At 47.7% G+C, this 21,268-nt stretch overlaps 2 protein-coding genes and 1 long non-coding RNA gene across 5 annotated transcripts in view; 1 reads left to right on the forward strand and 2 right to left on the reverse strand.

Moving 5' to 3' along the window:
- Positions 1–222: 222 nt before the first annotated feature.
- Cav3 (caveolin 3) lies at positions 223–16,035 on the forward strand. Its single transcript, XM_031380941.1, has 2 exons — positions 223–642; positions 15,273–16,035. The coding sequence occupies exons 1-2, from the start codon at positions 529–531 to the stop codon at positions 15,612–15,614; spliced, it is 456 nt and encodes a 151-aa protein (XP_031236801.1). The 5' UTR covers positions 223–528; the 3' UTR covers positions 15,615–16,035.
- LOC116098288 lies at positions 3,169–7,691 on the reverse strand. The gene is made up of 7 exons (XR_004121786.1): positions 7,641–7,691; positions 7,493–7,554; positions 7,168–7,269; positions 6,983–7,026; positions 5,863–5,947; positions 3,830–3,963; positions 3,169–3,713 (listed from the first exon to the last, which is right to left on the reverse strand). It is a non-coding gene; the product is annotated as an uncharacterized LOC116098288 (long non-coding RNA).
- Positions 16,036–16,816: 781 nt separating the features above from the next.
- Oxtr (oxytocin receptor) overlaps positions 16,817–21,268 on the reverse strand; it is a 17,514-nt gene continuing 13,062 nt past the window's right edge. For all 3 annotated transcript variants that reach the window (XM_031382836.1, XM_031382834.1, XM_031382835.1), the window contains exon 3: positions 16,817–20,449. In XM_031382836.1, coding sequence (XP_031238696.1) covers positions 20,202–20,449 — 248 coding nt within the window. In that variant the 3' untranslated portion in view covers positions 16,817–20,201. The remainder of the gene's footprint in view (positions 20,450–21,268) is intronic.

Below are 21,268 nucleotides of genomic sequence, written 5' to 3' on the forward strand. Positions count from 1 at the left end.
GTCCTTATAGTATCCCTAGTCACAAATAGGGTCATAGTGGCCTAGAGAAGGGGCATGTGCCAAGGTCACTCAGCAGCTAGCAGGAGACAGAGCTGGGACTGAGCCCACCTCCCTTCTTGGGCAGCTGCTCCTGGGAGGAGCCTGAGTGCAGAGTGGCAAATTCCAGGGACTCCAAGGGGTTTGCTCAACCCGCCTCCACAGAGTACCGGGAAGGCCAGGCCCTGGTGGCTGGCAGGGAATGCCAGATCTCCTCTCGCGTGAGGCCAATGGCCTGCACAGCCCCCTTTAAGGAGCGCTCTGCCATCCAGTCTTAATTTTAGCTTGGAGGCGTGCCACCAGCAGCTTTAACTAGAGGCCGGCTGAAGTTATGCAGGACAGCTGTCAGCCGGCATGCTGGGTGGGGCCTATTTAGCCGGCAGGGGCACCAGTCTGGAGACCCTAAGCTTGGTCTTTCTGCCCCAAGACTATCAACGATACCAGCCACAAGGCTCTGATATCTCCTCCTGAAGGGGCCCGAGCCTCCTCGCAATGATGACCGAAGAGCACACAGATCTGGAGGCACGGATCATCAAGGACATTCACTGCAAGGAGATAGACTTGGTGAACCGAGACCCCAAGAACATCAATGAGGACATTGTGAAGGTAGGCTCCGTGCCCAAGCAGGACATCATGGTCCTCACACACTTGAGGTCAGCCTTCCCAAAGTCCCCTGGATACTGTCCTCTCCAAAACCCAGCAAACAGGTACAGCTATACAGGCCTTAGCAAGGCAAGAAGAAAACTTTAACCACCTGCATGATGGTGCTAAGAGGAAGACACCAAAATGCCTTCTTATTAGTAGCTCCAAATGCCCGCACTTGGCTCTGGCCCCAGGCCCCAGAGGAATCACTGGGAAGATTCAGAACCTGGGCCAAGTCGTTTGCCTTGCTTTGCCAGCAGCACTTAGGCTGTCTCCGTAGTGGGCTCGGGGTTAATCTGAGGCCAGCTTCATCCGTGGCCCCTCCAAGAGACACTAGCTAACCCTGCAGCAGTGCCTAGTATTTGTCTCACTGGCACAATGGGCCTTATAGGCCAACCTTCCTGTTCCCTGTCTGTCTAACTCCCTGCCTCATTCCAGGCCTAGTAGCCAGGACCAGGCAAAGGCCTCTCAGCAGGTACCGGGAAAGGAATATTTAAGTGCCTTGGGTCCCCATGATTCAATCTCTGCCTAAACTAAATGCCACGGGAGCCCCCTCAGAGCAAAGTCCAAGCCACCAGCCTCAGAGTCTCCAGAGTGGCTGGGCATCCAGGCTAAGTACTGGGAATCCCAGGCCAGAGCTGCCTGTGGAGCTACAGATGCAGTGGGGCCCTGGTACATTCGCCCTGCACATCGTAAGATCATCCACAGCACTGCAGTCACTCCTTCCGGCGGCTGTGCTCTGCATACAATTGTGGGGGCCGTGCTCTCAGCATGACAGTCGCCGTGGCTTAGCATTTATGTGTGTAGTTTTATAGGATTCGACTAGAGTCGTGCTGGGCTGACAGAAAAACTAGACAGACTGTACAGAGATGACCAAAGTACCCACCTACTGGGAAATTTAAAGTTTTCTAGCATTACTTTTTAAAAAAGAAGGATCCAATGATTGAAATTGATTTTTATGAGGTCAACAAGATGGCTCAGTGGGAAATGATGCCCACTGCCAAATCTAATGACCTGAGTTCTAGCCCAGAACCTGTGTGGTAGAAAAAGAGAACAGACTTCCACAAGACCTCTAACTTCTATGTACACACACATACACACACACACACACACACACTAATTTTTTAAGAAAAATTAAAATTTTTATGTTTTTACTTAATTCTATATCTATAATTTAGCATTTCAACACCTAAGCGGCATAAAAGGATACACATCTGTTTCTAGAACTTTGTATGTCTTATACTGAGGACACACCTCTGTGTGGACTCCAGATTTTCCCCAGAAATACATATCCTATATTTAGTTCATAAAATTTAACATTGAAAACTGATTCGCATGCTTAAATTGTGTAGGACATTCTTAAGTTTTCCACAGTGGAGACATATCTCTCTTTTTGTACTGTGATTGTTATGACACAGAATTTAGAGATGTGGGGTTATGTGAGCCACAGATTTTAGCAACATAACCAAGAGTTCATTCAAAGGCACAGCCAGATCTGCCATCCTACAAGACCGCTCCTCCTACCTGTCTAAAACCCAGCCGTTCATGGGCCTGTCCACACCCAACACAAGCTGGTGTCACCTGTTTGCCTGGTGACTCCCAATGCCAACCCCCCTTGTATCCTGAGCAGTAGTGCTTACCTTTGCTCTACCCAACTCAGGCTCCAAGGCCACCACCCAATGTCACCTCCTCCAAAAAAGCCTTCCCTGACTCCTCCAGGTAGCCAACTGCTCCACACCTCTGTACCCCTTCACCGGGTCTGACCTAACTCACACCGTTGTGTGCTGACATAGGTCACTAATGGTGGAGATGGAACTTCATGGGATTCAGGCAATGCAAAATTTCTCACCTCCAAAATACTAGAGACCTGCAGCAGCCATGGTTTCCATCGAGTGGTCCAGCTGAACTGCCTGGTTTCAACTCCAGACCCCTCCCAAAGGCAAAGAGAGTGGATATGTCGCCTAAGCTTCTAAACCTCATTTCCTCCTGTGACAATACATCAACTCCATTTACCTCCATCGGGTACATGAGTCCCAAGCTGCTCTGGGCAGCAGAAATGCCCTGTATGAACTGAAGGTTTATAACACAGTCTCCACTCCCAGGAAGTATATGGTTATCTGGGGCTGAGCAGAGCCCTCAAGTAACCTTTCATCCAGAATGTTGCCGTCCAGCAGCAACAATAAGAATGGGTTTTTTGGAATATGGAGTCAGGGACCTGGCAAGCCATATTATATCACCTTAATCCATGTGGAAGGTTCTTAAAAATTAGCCGACACGGAAGTGTGATCATTCAGCCATCTTTCATTTAATAATAATCTTTTGTTACAAGCCAACAGGTAGTATAAGGCAAAACCCCTCCCCCAAGTTCGTCAGCATGTTGGCCCAATCAGCAGCTCCTTTAGTCTCTGGAGGCGGGACTTCTGGCGTACCTCGCACTTGGAGAGAGGCGTGGCAATTAGCAGGCAGGGTCTGAAGAATTAGCCCTCAAGTAGGAGGGTTACTCCAGAAGACTGGCAAACTGAGCCTTCTGGAGTCTTTGGTGGGTACTAGGGCTGGGGATAAGAAGCATAGGACAATACAATCTCTTGGGGATGCTGGGATAGGTCCCAAGTGCGGAGGGAATTGTAAAGGTTCTACTAAGCCAAGAGGGAGCCAGACCCTATGACCCAAAGAAAGAGGCAGTGACAGCACTATAGGTGCCCAGCTCTCTGTAGCTTCTCTGAGGCAGAAAAGTGTCCTCCCTGGCAGCCCTGATCCCCATACCAATATCTTCCAAAGACTTAAATAAAAGGTGCGCAATTAATTTTGTTCGGAGGAAATTAACTGGCATTGTTTGGACATTTTCTGCCTTGGGAAGTTGTCTGGCATTTCCTTTCCTTCATTTTTAATGAGCCAGAAATGAAACATTTAGAAACACAGAAGAGGGATAATATCGGGGAGATAAATACCACACAGTTTCAGAGAGCTGACCGGCTGGGGGAGGGGCAGGCTGTCAGAACAAGACAGCCTTCTACTGCCTGGGTTTCTGTCATCACCTGGGAAAGAAAGGAGACAGAAGGTGGCAGGTGAGGGACAGAGATAAGGCAGAGGTCAAGGCGAAGGCACAGAAGCCACAGCAGCATGCTGGGTAGCCTTGCCAGGGTGTTCTCACATGTCAGCAGGGTCCTCCTGGGATGGGATGAACAGCAAAGACAGAATCCGGGAAGCACCAGCTGTGGTCCCCGGCTAGGACACTAAGCTTGCTGAGTGTCTTGAAAAATCCTTTCGCTCTGTAGCTGGAATTCCCTGGTATAGAAAGAAACCCGAGTGGGGACAAGGGATATAGTCCTCACTCCAGTCAGCTGCAGATTTCATGTAGTAAAACACAAGAGAGAAAGGAGACAGAGCCACCTGGGGGACCCCAGCCTAGGGAGGTATTTCCTATAGGTGCTGCCCTTGACCCCAGGCTGGAAAGTAAGAGTCACAGTGAAAATGAAGCCCATATACCCACTAAAGTAGTCTCTGACACTCGGGTCAGGCCTCTGGCTAAGTGGAAGTCTTGAGAGATGACCACTGACGAACTGTGAAGAGGGTACCTCATTTCCTTCCTCACCCAACCCTGCTTCTAGTGTGGAACCACACACACACACCTTGTTACTGAGAACCAGCTACATACCAGGCACCACACCACCTAGAGGCTATGGTGAGAGCTGTGTGCACACTGCATACCAGGCTTTGGAACTCTGAACTCACTTGTACATGTGCCCCATGCAAGGGCACCTCCCAATGACTCTGATTATAATAGCACCCTCCGCAGGCATGCCTAGAAACCCCAGCCTACCCCAGTCCCTGAGAAGGCTCATGGCTGACTCCAAGCCCCTCCCTCACTGGCTCACACGTGGGCACTCACTCCTCCTGAAGCAGCAACGTTCAGCAGCTTCAGAAAGGGAAGCAGACAGATAGATGTACCTGAACTCTACCCAATTCATGGATTCTCCACCCACTTCTAGTTTACACCTGCCATGAAACACCCTCCATCTTCCAATGGCACCTTCTGTTTTTTGTCAGCAAGGCCAAGAAGTACTGAGAGCAGCCAGCAGTCTACCCTCAAAGTCCTATTTCCAGCTTAGGTGGAGTTGGGACGCACTGCTGTGCAATAATAAAACTAACCCGATGCTTCTTCCAGGGAAGAATCCAAGCCTTGCAGATGAGACTAGAATAAGGAGCCAGGAAGGGGGGAAGGTGCCAAATGCCATAAGCAGTATCAGAGGAAGTGTCCTGGAAGGTTAGGGAAGAAATGGGACTTGTGCCTGGGAAAATCAGGAGCCATCTTCCTGGCAAATGATACCCAAGGTGCACTTTTTTAAAATGAGGGGGAAAAAAATGAAATGAGGACCAGGCATTCTAAAAACAGGAAGTGGAATGAGCGATTATATGGAATCTTTTCACAGTTCTGGGAAAAACACAGGATGGAGTTGGTAAATGTAAGGGGCAGGTACCACCATCACTGCTTCCTGTGTACATAGCAGGCATTACTAGTGGATCACAGTACTTTTCCAGGAAGCCAAGCCCCATTAGCTAGTCAGAGTTGGTACCACAAATAGAACCTCTTCGCTACTCTGGCTGCTGGAGAATACTGAACTATCCATTGAGGAAACACAGGGTACCCAAAAGAAAATGTGTGGGTGAGAACACAGAAAGGGCAGGCAGGCAGAGGATGTAGAACAGATCGTAGTTCATCTGGTCCTTACTGGCAGCTCCTTTCTCTAAGTGCCTTGCCCTCTGTAAACTTCTTCTCAAAATGGCTACATGGGCCCTGGGGCGATGGCTCAGTCAGAAGAGCACTTGCTGCACACACATAAGGACCTGAGCTTAGCTCCCCCAGAACCCGCATAAAACTCAGGCAGGGCTGGTGTGTGCTGTAACTACAGCACTGGGACTGGAGGAGATAAAATAGCCCTGAGCCTTGCAGGCTTCACCAGGCTAGCTGAATAGATGAGTTCCAGACTTGGTGAGAGGCAGTCTTGGAAAAATAATGTGGAGAAGCGACTAAGAGTCAATGTTGCCCATGCCTCCATGCATACATATGTGTACATGCGTGTGGGCACATGCGTGCACACATATGCATGTGCACCCACATATACACACGTCCCCATGAACAGACACACACAAAGCTATATGGAATTAATATAGAGGTATTTTTACCTGGTGATACCATGTTTGTCCCAGATCTTTCAAAATGTGGTCTCCTTTGTGGGGTTCAGCTTGCTAAAATGTGGTTGCCTGTGCCCTGTCATCATAAGAAGTCTTTATGCAATCAAAGTAGAGAATGTCTTGTCCTTCAGTTTTGAACATCAGCAAACAAGTCCTGCAGCCTCTAGGAAATGAACCTGAGATCCAGGGTGAGTTCCCCAGTGACATGCTTTTAATCAGTAATCAGCTGTCATGCCGCCCATCCCCCAACCCCCCAGCAGTTCTGTGGCTTTGTGGAGCTGGCTGGATGGTTCCACCGTCTCTGTGGACATCCCCTGCAGCTTCAGTCAGACAGTAACCTAGGGCTGACGTCACTTGGGAACTCTTCTGAGCTAGAACATTCAAGGAGGTTCTCTGCTATTCTAGGACACAGGTAGAGACCGGGGACAGGACACAGTGTGTGTGGGGGGGGGGGGGGGGGGGGATGCTGGGATGGCTAAGCTTCCATCTCAGAGCTTCAGAGCTGTTTCTAGAAGAGCGGGTTGTAACCCACACCTAGTACCACTCTAGAGCAAGGTATAAGAGTAAATTTCAAAATCTCTGCCAGGTCACTCTGCCAGGAGTCCCCAAAGCAGAAGATGCGACGACTTCCTGGTACTTAGTCTGTAGCTGGCCCAGCACTTTCTCTGTCACATTCTGATGGTTAAAATGAGTCACATAGCAACCTCACACTTGAACCGGGACAGGACCACCCATGGTCATAGATACAAAGAGGTGTGACTCACTGAAGGTTATTTGGGGAGACTTGCTAGCCAGCAGCCAGAAGCTAGTACACAGTCTCAGACACCAGCCAAGGCATTTCCACCTCTCCCCACCCCATCAGTGCAATCTCCACCAAAGGTACTAGCTGAGAGGGCAAGAGAGATGCCAGGAAGAAGCCAGCAAGAGGCTAAGTGCCAAAAGGCACTGGGAAGACAGTGGGGCCCTGCTAGGAGGTTCCAGTCTCACTTCCTGTGGCCCTGGTTTAGCTTCTCCCCTGGTCCTTTACACAAACGCAAAGTCCCTTTGTGCTGCAGCAAGGGTTCTCCAGGTAGCCCTGTCGGATGCTTTCCATCAGAATGACTGGTAATACCTGGTCCCCTCCTTCTGAGATTCAGCTCCTGCTGGCATGCCTGGCTATAGGGAGTAGAGAAAGCTTGGATTAGAGCCCTGACTGACTGTTGACATAGGGTCAAGCCCATGGAGTAATGCAAAGACTTCTCCCCAGGGGTTGGGGGGTCAGAGGTAAAAGGCAAAACCTTCCCATCTGGTCTGTACCAGATGTAATTGTTGATGATAAACACGTGCGAAAAACATCCATATAGCTTTCTCCCCCTGGATGCTTCCAGTCTGAAGGCTGCTCACCCACAGAGACTGCTCCTATAAAAGATTAGCAAAGTCTGCCTCCTTGATCTAATTCTGTACCATAAACCCCGCCTCCTGGTTTAGCTGTATGCAACAACCCAACCTCTCTGTTCAACTCTGTATAATACACATGCTGAGCTTCTGGGGTACTGTGTTTTCTCCACTAGAGCACCCAGACCACCTGAGCCCAGATTTCTGTCTATGTCTATCTGTGTTTGCCTTTTCTCCCTTCCCTTACCCACTCAGTCAAGTCCATCCCAGGAGCAGTGCTGGACAAGGGACCTGGCCCATGTGGTGATCCTGAGCAAGAAGCATACAGAGGAGATTGAGGCACAAGCTTTGCTGTCTGTCTCGCTTGAATCTCATTCTGCTTGGCCCTTATATACCTTTATGAAATGAGTAGTATAAGATGTACAGGCAGAGATGATCTACAGGGCCCAAATGCATTATGGGTGTTACCATGGTCACCCCCAGATCATACAAAGAATCTGCTAATATCTTTTCTAACAAAAGAAACAAATCTCATCCATCTCTTTAAACTGCCTTTGCAGTTATCATCTCATTTCAATTTGTAATTTTATGCATTAGTGCTTTTCAGACTGTGTGGGCAACAGTCAGTGTGACCGCAATTATCCCAGTCTGTTGTACAGCAATACTTTTGTAAGACATAGTATCAGAGACATGCAACGCGAGTGTGGAGTATAAAGCTCCATTAATATTACTATTCAACAGTCATAGACGACTGCATCTAATCTCTATGACCATTTCTAACACCAATTCGGCTTCCGTACTGACCTTCTGGGACTGAACAGCCCACCCCTTACGTAGCAAGACAGCAGGCCAGGAAACCAGGACCCAGCCATGCTAAGCTCCTTGCTCCTGTCTTTAGACTCCAATACTGAAACTATGCTGAGGGCCATGTCTCCATCCTCTCTTTGTAGGGTTCAACACAACCAATAGCTAGAGGAAAAGTGTGGTGCCTTGAATCACACAGTAACTCATCAGCCAAGTGGACTCTGGAAGCCTAGCACCACTGCCCAGACTCCTAGGTATCTTAACTGAATTATCCCATCCCTGGATGACCAAGGACTGAGTAGTGTGGAATTCTGGGTGGAGGCAGACTTTGGATTCAGGGGTAGATGTTGTCCTCCTCCTCATTCCTAGGCAACCCAGTGGTCCTGCACCTTGCCAACCTTCTCAGTGACTGCAGGGACTGTGCAGACCTGTGCCAATTAAACAACTGGCTTTCTTGTTGCTCCAAAAATAACTGTGTCAGAGAAGACACAGGCTGAAAGAGTACCATCTCCCCTTCCCACCCTCCAGCTACATAAGTGGCTCTGAGGCTTTCTCAGCCCCAACCCTCCAAGAAAAACTCCTTCGCCCACCCACTTCTAGAAAGGAAATTAATTCACAGTGTGCTTGATGCACTACAGGGCCACCTAGATCTGCTGAGTGACTCTTATGGATGGCTTTTATGAATGGCTCTCCAAGCCAGAATTTGTGATCAGAGTGCTCTCGGGTCTCAGATTCAACTTAGGGGTGCAGCTGCCTCCTCCCAGCACAGCACAGCCCTCCAACAGTGTGTTGCTGCTTCAAAGAAAAGAAACCAGTTGCCACACATTCAGCTCTCAAAGATGATCCCAGGAAATAACTCAAGTGCGGGTGCCAATAATTTCTGAGAAGAAATGCTAATTTAAAAAAAAAAAAAACAACAACAGAGAAGTCCTCATGGAAGGGACAAGCATTATAAGCAGAAAAGAAAGAATTCAGTTCACTATCAGCTGTCAATGAGAAGTCCACACAGGATGATGAGGTCAGCTGAAGAGTTCTTCTACTCATGACCTGGAATGTTAGCAGAAGTTCCAAGACATATTTTATAGGAATTTAAGAACATTTGGACAAGTTCAAATTAATGAGCACCTACCATGTGGCAGGTATTGAGTACTGAGCACCCAGTGCTCAGTAAGTATTTGTTTCTGTGGATGAACATGTGAATAATAGATAGAGAAAAAGAGGGGAAGATAGGTTGGTGAGTATATAGATAGACAGATGGGTAGGAAAATAAATGAATAGATGAGAGAGGAATGGGTAGATGGGGTGTGGGTAGAAGATGGGAGAATGGATAGGAAAATGGGTAGTTAGATGATGGCAGATGGATGAATAGATGATAGTGGTAAGTAGCTAGATGAAAGATAAACATAGATGATAAATAGATTATAGATAGATAGATAGATAGATAGATAGATAGATAGATAGATAGATAGATGAAAAGTGAATAGGTGATAGCTTGCTAAAGATGAATAGATGGATGGGTAGATAAATAGGTAGAAGAAGGAAGAGATAGGTAGGTAAATACATGGTTAGACAAAAGGATAGATAATAGATTATTAAAAGAATACATGACTAGCTAGATGGGTAAATAAATGGATGGAAAGGGAGATGAATAGATGATGTATGGGTAGATAAATAAATAGATAGTGAGACATATATCAGTCATGAGTAAATAGAAGAAAAATTATCTCTGCTCTTTATACCAATAAAAATTTTAACCGCTTTTTTCTAACATTTTTTCTCTTTTTACTTGAAAATGTATGTTTTCAAACAATATGTTTTAATCACAGTTTTCCCTTTCCTGACTCCTGCCAGACCCTTCCTACCTCCCCCCACACACTATTAGAAAATAAGCAGGCAACCAAAAAAGCAGAATAAGGCAACACACACACACACACACACACACACACACACACACACACACACACCAAAAAGGAAAAATCACAAGAGCACAAAAAGCACATATAGTCACAGACATATACACGTGTGCACAGAAGAGACCCATAAAAACGCAAAGTAGGAAACCATACTATCTAAGTGTCTTAGTCAGGGTTTCTATTGCTGCAATGAAACACCATGACCAAAAAGCAAGTTGGGGAGGAAAGGGTTTTTTTGGCTTACACTTTTACATCTCTGGTCATCATCAAAGGAAGTCTGGATGGGAACTCAAGCAGGGCTAGAACCTGGGGGCACGAGCTGATGCAGAGGCCATTGAGAAGTGCTGCTTATTGGCTTGCTCCTCATGGTCTCTCAGCCAGCTTTCTTTTGGAACCCAGGACCATCAGCCCAGGGATGACACCACCCAAAAAGTGTTGGGCCTCCCCCATCAATCACTAATTTAAAAAATGCATTACAGATATGCCTACAACCCAATCTTATATCCTACCAGATAACTTTAGCTTGTGTGAAGTTGACACAACAATTCACCACTATAAGTAATTTAAAAAAAAAAAAACCCTCAGGAATACTATTGAGTTCATTTTCTGTTGGTGCTCTACTTCTGGGGATGGAACCTTGTTTTAGAGAAAACTAATTTTTCCCTTGCCAGTGGCTGTCATTTGGAGATAGCTCCTGGATTAGAGATGGGGCTTGTGTCTACTTCTCCTCTCAGAACTGGGACCCCATGTGGCTTAGACCCTGTAGGCCCTGCGCATGCTGCCACAGTCTATGAGTTCCTATGTGCCTCAGACCTGGTGTGTACTGAAGGCCTTGTTCCTTTGGTGTCTTCCATCCTCTCAGGCTCTTACAATCTTTCCCCCTCTTCTGCAAAGTTCTCTGAGCCCTGAGAGGAGGGATTTGACAATGACATCCCATTTAAGACTTGAGTGCCCCGAAGTCTCTCACTCTTTGGATCTTTTTGACTTGTGTGTCTCTGAGTTTCTTCCCATCTGCTGCTGGAAGAAGCTTCTCTGATGATGGCTGAGTAAAATTGCTGGTCAACCGGTATGGCAGAATGCTGTAGGAGTCAATTTATTACTAAATTCCTTTAGCAGAACTGTCGTATTGCTCTCCCTCTGGTCTCATTTGGCCCCCAGAATAATGGGGAAGATGGACTTCATGGACTCACTTCATGGAGTGAGCCTTCAATCCAATCAGATACTAGTTGGTTACTCCCACAACTTCTGTGCCACCATTGCATCGGCATAGTATGCAGGCAAGTCACCACAGTCGATCACAGAGTTCTGTCACTGGGCTGGGATTTACCTGCCTCCTCTGGTAGCATGCAGAGTACCTTCCGGTGTCGTGACCAATATTCAGCAGTGGTCAGCAGTGGTGAGGACTCTAGGTAGGTTGCAGCTAGACATCTTCATGTAAAATGAGGTGTGCAGTTGTCTTCAGCAACAGGGTTGTGCTACACAACCAGCAGTTTGTGTAGCACAACCAACAGCCTTAGCAGTAGCCTAAGTTGTTCAGGTGTTCCCTTTAAGCCCCCTTGACCAACAACTGGATTAGCTGTAACCCATTCCTGGCATTGGATGTTTCATTTGGTGACAAGAGATGTCTAGTTTGGGATTTGTTTCCCCCAATGGTTTGGTGGTTCCATTTAGATGTCTTTCATATGTGTACATATTTTAGTAAGTTTCTACTGCAGGAAGTTTCCATATGACTCTTAAATGGCCCTTTAGTTTTAGCTATCCCTTCCCGTATTTCCTTCCTTAGCCCTCTTCCCTCATTATCTCCAATAAGGCTAATGGGTCCCTCATTAATCTTCCCATTCCAGTCCCCTCCCATCACCAGTCCACAACTATGTTCTATTTCCTCTTCCTTGGAAGCTCCTTCCCTTCCTCCAAGTCCCTTACTCTATACCTAACCTCTGTGGTTGACCAATTCCATTTTAAAAAGGAGGGAACAAATCTCACTGAGGTTAAAAGACATACCAAACCCATCCATCTGGTCGACAGCTGCACTGGCATGCAGGCTCTCCTTTGGACTCTAGCTTTCTAGGATTTTGTTCTTGGTTGGTGGTTTACTTGTTTGTTCATTTGTTTGTTTGAGACAGGATCTCACACTATAGACGGACTGATCTGCCTCTCACTATGTGGTGCAGGTTTTCATCAAACTTAGAGCAATTTTCCTGTCTCAGCCTTCTTGGGATGGGATTACAGATGTGGCTCGCTCTCTATTGAGGAACACGCTCTACTACAGCCTCCCCCTCCAGCAACAGCTGGAGTTTCTGTGTATCAAGTACCTAAGACATCCAGCTTATGAAGAGTACAGGTTGTTTTGGACTCACAGTTTTGGGAGTCTCAGTCCATGACAGAGGGCCCTGTTGCTTTGAATCTATGATAAGACAGTTCATCATGTCTGAAAACACATGTTGAAACAAAACATTCGTTTCATGGCAGGGAAGTGAAAGAGAAAGAGGAAGGGCACAAAATTCTCTTGAAGGGCACCTATAGTCTAACAACCTTCTACTAGAATCCTACAAAAAAGGTTCTTTGGTCTCCCAGTAGTGCCTCCCTGGGGACCAAGGCACTTGTTCCATTAGAGGATGACATTTCAGATCCAAACTCTAGCAGCATCTAGCCATTCCTCACCCTGCCATCAAGGGTTCTGAGTATTTGCATGTCTCAATTCATTCAGTCCTCTGACAATTCCTACAAAACAGGGCAAGAAAAATACAGCCCAGAAAAATTCAATAGCCTGCTTGGGTTATCCAGCCAATAAGTAGCTACTCAGGGTCCAAAGCACAGCCGTGACTTTAGAGCCAAGCACAGACAGGAAAAGTATGTCAAGTAGAGGAAGTTGCTGGAATAAAGGGGCAATCTGACCTACAGTGATTAACGAGCCTTGGATCTGGGTAGGTGTAAAGATAAAAACTATGACTCTGCCTTGAAATAGGTTTTCCTGCCTACTAAGAGGTATATATCACTGAGAGCTGACACTATCCCTAAGGGATGAAGCATAGCCTTGGGATCTGACCCCAGCTAGGGTAGCTGGAAGACAGTGGAGTAGTCAGGATGTCTGGATTGAGCCTGGTCCTGGTCCAGGCTAGAGCTCCTACCTCTGAGCCCTCATGTTCCCCAGTACTGTGAGGAGGAATGGGAAGCTTGTCATCAGGGAACCCTCTATTCCTCAGGACTGTTGCGTGAAAAGGAGGTAGGATCAGGACAGGTTGGGTAAGGAAGGCAATGGAAAGGCCGGATGGGACAAAGATAGAGAAGCAAGCCTCTATCTAAATGATTCTCTTGCTGTCAGAGTCCCTGAGGCCATGGAAGTCTCTCTACAAGCTACTCCAGGAGGTCTTCTAAGGAAGGGCATTGACTTCCATGGAGCTTGTGAAGGTCTCTGTGGTCAGAACATTTCAATAGACGGTCCCTTCCTGAGAGGTGGGGATGGTGAATGAGCTCCAGCCTAGTGCCTATGATTCTAAACTTTGGGAGATGCCTGAAGAGATAGAAACTCTCCATTTTTGCTCCAATAAGCTAGAGGTAAAGATGCCAGTTCTGGGCTGGTCCTCTTGCCTCCACCTCTCAAGTTCTGGAATTACGGGCATGTGCCACAATGCCTAGTTTGTATGGCACTAAAGATTGAAGCTAGGGCTTGTGTATTCTAGACCAATGCTCTACCTCACCCTAACTGATCCTCACCTTAGCTCCTGGCTATCCAACTTCTTCAGGATTGAAAAATAATAGAATGTGTATGTCTTAGTTGGGGTTTATATTATAATAAAACACTATGGCCAAAGCAACTCGTGGGGAGAAGGGTTTATTTTAGCTTACAGGTAAGTGTCAGGCATACTTCACCACTGATGGAAGTCGGCCCATGGAAGTCAGGACAGGAACTCAAGCAGGACAGGAACCTGTAGGCAGGAACTGAAGCAGAAGCCATGGAGGAACACTGCTTACTGGCTTGCTCGGTCTGCTTTCTTATACACCCCAGCACCACCTGCCCAGGAGTAGTACCACACATGGGGCTGGGAACTCCCATATCAATCACTAATTTTAAAAAAACCCAGCAGGCTTGCCTGCAGGCCAATCTGGTGGGGAATTTTTTTCAATAGAGGCTCCTTCTTCCCAAATGGCTCGAGTTTGTGTCAAGTTAACAACTAGGCAGGACACTGGCAGTGTCATCTCTCCACCTCTATAACAAACACCTGAAATAAGCAACATAAAAATAAAAAAGGTTTCTTGTAGCTTGCAGATATGGAGGTGCAGTCCATGGTCAATGGGTTGCTCTCAGTCCTGTGGTAAGACAAGAATATCATAGCAGGACCACATGGTAGAGCCAAACTCTTTCTGATGACCGGGGAACAAAAAGAATGAAGGAGGCCTGGCTTCTCAGCATTCCCTCCAGAGCACATTTCAAATTCCCTAGCTTCCTCCCTCTAAAGCCCACCTCTCAAAGGTTCCACCATCTCCCAGTAGTATCATGCTGGGTACCAAGCCTTTAACACATGGGCCTTTGAGGAACATTGCAGATCTAAACGATAGCAGGCAGGCACTGTGACTCTAGCAGTGCAATATTGAACAAGATATTCAACTTCTGGGAGTCCTCTTACCCATGCATAGAATGCAGAGGCTGGACAGGCTTTGGAGTACCTTGTAGCTATAGTACGTGGCAAGTCAGCAGGGCTGGGAGACAATATTATCATCCATATTGGGCACTCATTAGGGATACAGTTCCAGAGCCTATCAAGACCCACTGAAGCTCAACAGACAACAGATGCCCCAGCATTTCTTTCTTCTTTCCTGTTTCTGTTTTTGATTGTTTGTTTGTTTGTTTGTTATCTGTGCAACTGAGCTCTGGCTGCCCTGGAACTTACTTTGTAGATCAGGCTGGCCTCAAACTCACAGAGATCCACCTGCCTCTGCCTTTCAAGTGCTGGGACTAAAGGCGTGTGCCATCTTTTTTTTTTTTTTTAATTTTTGTTTAGTTTTATTTTACTTATGTGTACAAATGTTCCTCCTGCATTTATATATATGCACCCTGTGAATGCCCGGGGGCCCAAGAAATTCAAAAGAGGATGTTAGATCCCAGGGAACTGGAATTAGGGACGGTTGTGGCCACTCTGTAAATGCTAAGAACCAAACCCAGGTCTTCTACAAGAGCAGCAAGTGCTCTTATCTGCCAAACCATCTCCCTGGCCTCACACCCAGGGTTTCCTATGCAGGTAGGTAAGCAGGCAAACACTAGAAAAGCCCACATGAGCTACGAGTTGAGTTGTCCCCTTCTGGCCCCTGCAGGTAGATTTTGAAGATGTGATTGCGGAGCCCGAGGGCACCTACAGCTTCGATGGTGTGTGGAAGGTGAGCTACACCACTTTCACCGTCTCCAAGTACTGGTGCTACCGTCTGCTGTCTACACTGCTGGGCGTCCCGCTGGCCCTGCTCTGGGGATTCCTGTTCGCCTGTATCTCCTTCTGCCACATCTGGGCCGTGGTGCCTTGCATTAAGAGCTACCTGATCGAGATTCAGTGCATCAGCCACATCTACTCACTGTGTATCCGCACCTTCTGCAACCCGCTCTTTGTTGCATTGGGCCAGGTCTGCAGCAACATTAAGGTGGCGCTGCGAAGGGATGGCTAAAGCCAGACTGGGCTGTGGGAAAGGCTGGGCAGGGGGTGGGAACAAGGCCAGGTGAGCACTCCTGGCTCCTCTCCACATGGGCTGCTGGAGAGCTCATTCTTTTGAGGTTCCTCTCAATTCCACCTCAAGATGGGAATACACGGTGCGGTGCGAGGGGAGCCAGAAGGAAAAGACAGCCCCGTGTGGAAACACAGGCACCTCTGCTCTGCCCAGCCTCCCATGATCCCTGGCGGCCCTGCCTAAACGGAGGGTTCCTTAAGAGGCAGCTAGCGCAAGGCTTTGCGTTCTCGTGTACTGTAATAGCACAAACCAGCACCAGTCTTCTAGAGAGGTAACTCGTCTCCTCATGCTAGGGAGAGCAAGCAGTGACTGCTGACATGAAGAAGGTGCTGCAATAAAGGGTTTTGGCTGCACCAGGGAACACTATGCTTTGTTTGTGTCTGTACAGTAGTTGCGTATCCTTCTCTAGTTCTGAAACCCAGAAAATTCAGTTAGTGTCGTTCTGGAAACCAGAACAAAGTTTTGTTGCTTTCAGGAGTCTGCTCGTTTGCCAGGCATAAATACGGTCTCCCATGCAAGGAGATTATTTTCAAATGATTTCTGCTGTCCCTGAGGCAGCTGAAGAGTACAGAGGGCAGGTAAGCATCCCTGGGCACTGCTGAAAATAGTCCCCAATCTCGGACCTCTTGGAATCCCCCCTCTGGCTCAGACACTGAGCAGGGAACACACTGGGCCTTGCCATGTGGCTGTGTGCACCATCAGCCCTAATAAACGTCATGAATGCCGGAGGCCCAGGGTGTGTGTATCTGGGTTAGCTGTGAAAATAAAAGTAACAGTGTAAACGTGCCACACCTCCCTCTACCGCAGAAACACACACCAAAGCTCAGCAACCCAGTGTGCAGACTGCTTTCCCACCTGCTCCCTTCCAAGTGACCTAAACATTTCCAAATTTCCAGCTAGACCACAGCTCACAGTGTGGTTGACAAATCCCATAAGGTGCTCTGGTTCAAGATCCTTGTGTTTCTTTCCACAAACAAATGAGCACACCTAGGATTCCAGAGGATGATACCAGGTCCCTCTCTGGCTCCTGCCACAGTCCATGAGATTGTTCTCAGCAAAAGGTGACCACGGAGCCTGCCAGGAAACTAATACAAGATGTCACTGTTCTTGGGGGTAGGGGTGAGGAAAAAGGCAATGGAATATACAGAAAAAAAATGTTTATTAAGTGCACCATTTATGAAGCAGCTGGTAAAGCAGGCATTTCAGGATTGGTGACATCACTCACCAGATGCAGGGGACACTGGGCACCACACAAATGTCCATGAAATAACACTATCAAGGAATTCACACTGTGTGCTGAGGGCCCTCTCACTACAGTTGAATACAAAAGTTACATGCCGAAAGCCAGGACCATCATCCTGCAGCCCACACTGACATCCCCTTGTGCTCCCTGAAGTGATGGCTCAGATTTGTCCCAAAAGGAGACCACAGATTTTTAAATGCAGATTCTTTTCTGGCAGGGCCTAAATAACTCTAACAGTTTGCACACTGACTCCTCATGGCCAAAGCAACAAAACATTCCAGAACATTCAGCATGCTCCAATTTAATACCGACTTCAACCCTGCACATGAATTGTAAACAGGTTGTAAAATAGAAGGGATGCTGAAGATGTCAAGTGTGAGGTCCAAGGAAGGAGAATACAGGCTGCAGGATTGGGAGGGAGTGTTTTGAACCCCTTGAGGTCCTTAGCTTTCATGGGAGAGATAACAATTGAAGAAATGATAAAAAAAAATATTCTCCCATGAGATTGGGACAGTACAGTGCCAATCCAGTGTTGCTGGTAAAGTCAATTGTCACTTATGTCATAGATCGGATGTCAGGACAAGACTCAAGGACCAGCTAGAGCTTTCACGGAGACTGACAGCAGCACCCCAGTAGGTTTCTATGCCCTCTCAGGAACACTGTGTCCAGGGTCAGAATATCTGAGTCACTCCTTCCCTTGACCCCTAGTGACACCTGTTGGCTCTAAGGATAGCAACTTCTCTGTGGATAGCAAGGACTCAGAACATCTGCAAGACACGGATGCTAACAGGCTCCCTCCCTACTGCCGTGTCTGCACTCAGGCAAGCAGGATGGTCTTGGCACAGACACCCTAAAGCAGAATCTTGCTAGCTTCTCAAAGAGCAGGGACTAGCTGGTGTGACACTGCATGCATGAGGGTTAGTGTCCCTCGGTCCAAAAATGACATTGCCTCCTGTCTCCAGCTGGTGTCAACCAGCTTGCCCTAAATTGAGGACGTTGAACTTGGGCACTGTGGCACATGGCTCTCTCCTCCCTGAACACTGGACTGTACTGGTTCATATTCATGTGTGCTTGTGGGCATACAGGTATGTGTATGGGTTTGGGCAAATACTGCAGTGTAGCAGGAGAAAATGTGTTCAGAAATATGGGGGTGGGTAACAAAATGGATCTACAGATTCAAGGCTTTTTGGAAGTGCCCTTGATATATTTCAGTAAGTCTGGAATTATGTCTGGCTTTTTCAAAGGGACTCTAGAGTGCACAGTGCCCAGCCACAGACAGAAAGCCACTATTCAGTTGTGTCCTATGTTTAATGGCCAAAGGTATTTCTGAGACAGAGTTGTAGCCTGCCCTCAAGGCTGAGAGGACATTTGAGAGCATGTGTAGCCAATAAACAAAACCTTTAAGACTCCTAGGGAAGTGCTGTTCTAAAGAACACAGGCCACAGCTGCAGAGCCTCTTCCGGGCCTTCTTAAAGCCAGATAGGGAAGATCACTGCTTTCACAGGCCAGAATAGAACCCACCTCTCCTGCAGACACAGGAGGCAGTGAGTCCTGAGAGAAACTGCACTGGAGGAAGACAGGCCAAGAAATTCAGCCATCGTTTTGGTTTTCCCAGACTCAGCTCTTGAACTTTTTTTCACATTTTCAAGTGTATATAATTTAGTGGGTTTGTGTGTGTGCATGCGTGCATATGTTTGCGTATCTGCTTGCCATGTAAGTATGTGTATGTTGTGTATCCACAGGTACATGTAGATACCAAAAGTCGACTTCCCGTGATTTCTTCTGTCACTCTCCATCTTATTTTTATGTACTTAGTTATTTATCTTGAGATAGAGTCTCTTGCTGAACTGGAAGTTGATTAGTCTGCTAGGCTGGCTGCCCTGCGAGTCTCTGGGATCCACCTGTCGCCACTCCCCACCCCAAGGCTGAGGTTAAGACACACTGAGCCTGGCTTCTCCATGGATACTAGGTGCTGAAGTTGGGTCCTCACACTTGCTCAGCACACACTTCTCTGAGTGAGCCATCTCCTCGGCCTCTGGAGTTTGTTTTATCAATTTTTAATATGTTCTCAAAATTGTGAACCCACCACAAATTCCAAAGCATCTTAACACCCCAAGTCCCATCTCCTTGGGAATTTTAGGATCATTTTATCAATTTCTACAGAAGCCAGCTAGGATTTTGATGAGGATTACATCAAATCTGTCCAATAATATTACATCTCTGGTTCATAAGTACAAGGTGGCCCCATTTATTTATTCTTCTTTACTTTCCTCCAGTGCTTATGTACAGCTTTCAGGGCACGGGCTTACGTTTCCTCAGTTAACCCTAGCCCTCCTTTATTCATTCTGAGACTTTTATGGGTGGACACTCCTTACTTCACTTTTCCACTGGTCACCAACAGTATAAGAAAATATGAACAATCTTTGTACATTGATTGATCCGGCACTAAGCTTGCTATTCATCTGTCAGCTCTGGGGAGAGGTGGTCAGGAGGAAGAGAGGGGAGAGAGAGAGAGAGAGAGAGAGAGAGAGAGAGAGAGAGAGAGAGAGAGAGAGGAGAAGGGTTACTTGCATATGTGTGCATGTACACATATATACGTGAGTGCTCCTAGGATCACAGATGCAGGGGTCAGTGTGTGTACAAACGGCTCTCCTCCCTTGTCTGTCCTGGATAGCTCTCATTTCCTTTTCCTTCCCAAATGTTTGTCAAGCAACAGCTTTGTCTTCAACATTTTGGCCCTCGTGCTCAATGCCTTTCAGAGCCAGGTGGCCTCACGGCTCAGTGTCCAGCTCCCAATGCTTTCTGGGATGCCCTAAGGATGCTAAGATCTGTCCACGCAACTCAGGTCAGAAAGAAATTAGCACCACTCTGCGTCTGCAGCCTCATTTCTCACTCCTTGTCTCAGCCCACTGAGCTTCCTCAAGTTAACCGGTCACCAATCCTAGGCGTGCTGTCTTTCCCAAGACACCAGGATAAACAAGGGGCAAGGGGGGCGGGGGACAAAAGCCAGGTGCAGGAGAGTCCACCCACAGCCCAGGAGCACTTGGGTCAGGGTAGTAGAAACAGGTGGGAGTCCAGGTGACCCTCTGATGGCTGAGTGACCTTGTCATCTCCCATAGAGACATTTCCCTACCCCAAGTCAGAATATGACACACTAGCCAACCCAAGGAGAGGAGGGATGCAAACCAATAGGCACCTTATACAGCTCCGTGCACAGCCACCAGGGGGAAGACCGGAGGCCACACAACAACCCAGCGGCTGGCCTGGTGGGCCAAGCCTCTAGCTCATGCCGAGGATGGCTGAGAGCAGCTCCTCTGGCTCGAGCTGCGACGACTCAGGACAAAGGTGGATGAGTTGCTTTTCTTGCTGATGCTTGTCTCTCCAGGCCGGCTGCCCTTCAGGTAACGAGCCGAGCAGCAGAGGAAACGCTGCACAAGTTCGTGGAAGAGGTGGCCTGTGAAGAGCATGTAGATCCACGGGTTGCAGCAGCTGTTGAGGCTGGCCAGGAGCATGGCAATGATGAAGGCAGAAGCTGTGGGGTGGGTGGGGAGGAAAGGAGGACAGGTATCACTCTGGGGCCATCCCAGACCTTCCTGACTCTGCCACGGTTGCCTCAGCAACAGCCATCCCGGGTATCACTGGCTGGATCACAAGACAAGATGTCAGCCACACATGGTATGTCTTTGTCCCACGTCCTTCCTCCGGGCTCACTACCTGATCTTACCAGGGCACAGCACAGCCCTAAAAGCTACCTCACCCTTGCTCTTAACTCCAGCTTTCCCAAGCTTTGAAGGCCTCTGTCCCTCACAGGTATCGTATGCATCACTGCCACTCCCTCCTTCATCCTTCACCCAGCAAATGCTTGAGTGCCTGCTACTCGGATAACAAAGAACATTGGGGGGGGTACAGAAGATGCCAGCCTTCATTTGCATAGCCCAGCCAATACCAATCACTACATCTAATGGCCATACCTCCCTCAGATGCTTCCATCTCTTCATCTTTACATGGAACAATAAGAATTTCCAACCTGCCTGCTGAAAGCTAGCAAGGATCAAAGAGTGCCAGGTACACAGGAGTGCCCAGTGAGAGGTAATGGCTGTCAACACATGCCAGGCACCAGCTAAGTTATGTGGGCACCAGAATGAAGAGACAAACTTACTCCTAGGTACTTTCAAGCAAGAGGAATAAAAGCAAAATCTAGGCTTCTTTCACTGGCCTTAAGTCTGAAGACTGGAGACTCCTTCTGACAAGAGGGGATTCCTGGTGACTTCTCTAGAAATCCTGGAGGAAAATGACAGTGAGACTAAGAATCTCTCCCTGGCTGTCACTCCTCTCGGGGAATGGGCAAATC

The sequence above is a fragment of the Mastomys coucha genome, unplaced genomic scaffold (genome assembly GCF_008632895.1).
Source record: "Mastomys coucha isolate ucsf_1 unplaced genomic scaffold, UCSF_Mcou_1 pScaffold20, whole genome shotgun sequence".
Classification (NCBI taxonomy): domain Eukaryota; kingdom Metazoa; phylum Chordata; class Mammalia; order Rodentia; family Muridae; genus Mastomys; species Mastomys coucha.

Bases quoted from the DNA above. Each gene is read 5' to 3' on its own strand.
- Cav3 (XM_031380941.1), top strand. From the start codon at position 529: ATGATGACCGAAGAGCACACAGATCTGGAGGCACGGATCATCAAGGAC. The intron at 643-15,272 runs GTAGGCTCCGTG...TGGCCCCTGCAG, and splicing joins TCAATGAGGACATTGTGAAG to GTAGATTTTGAAGATGTGAT.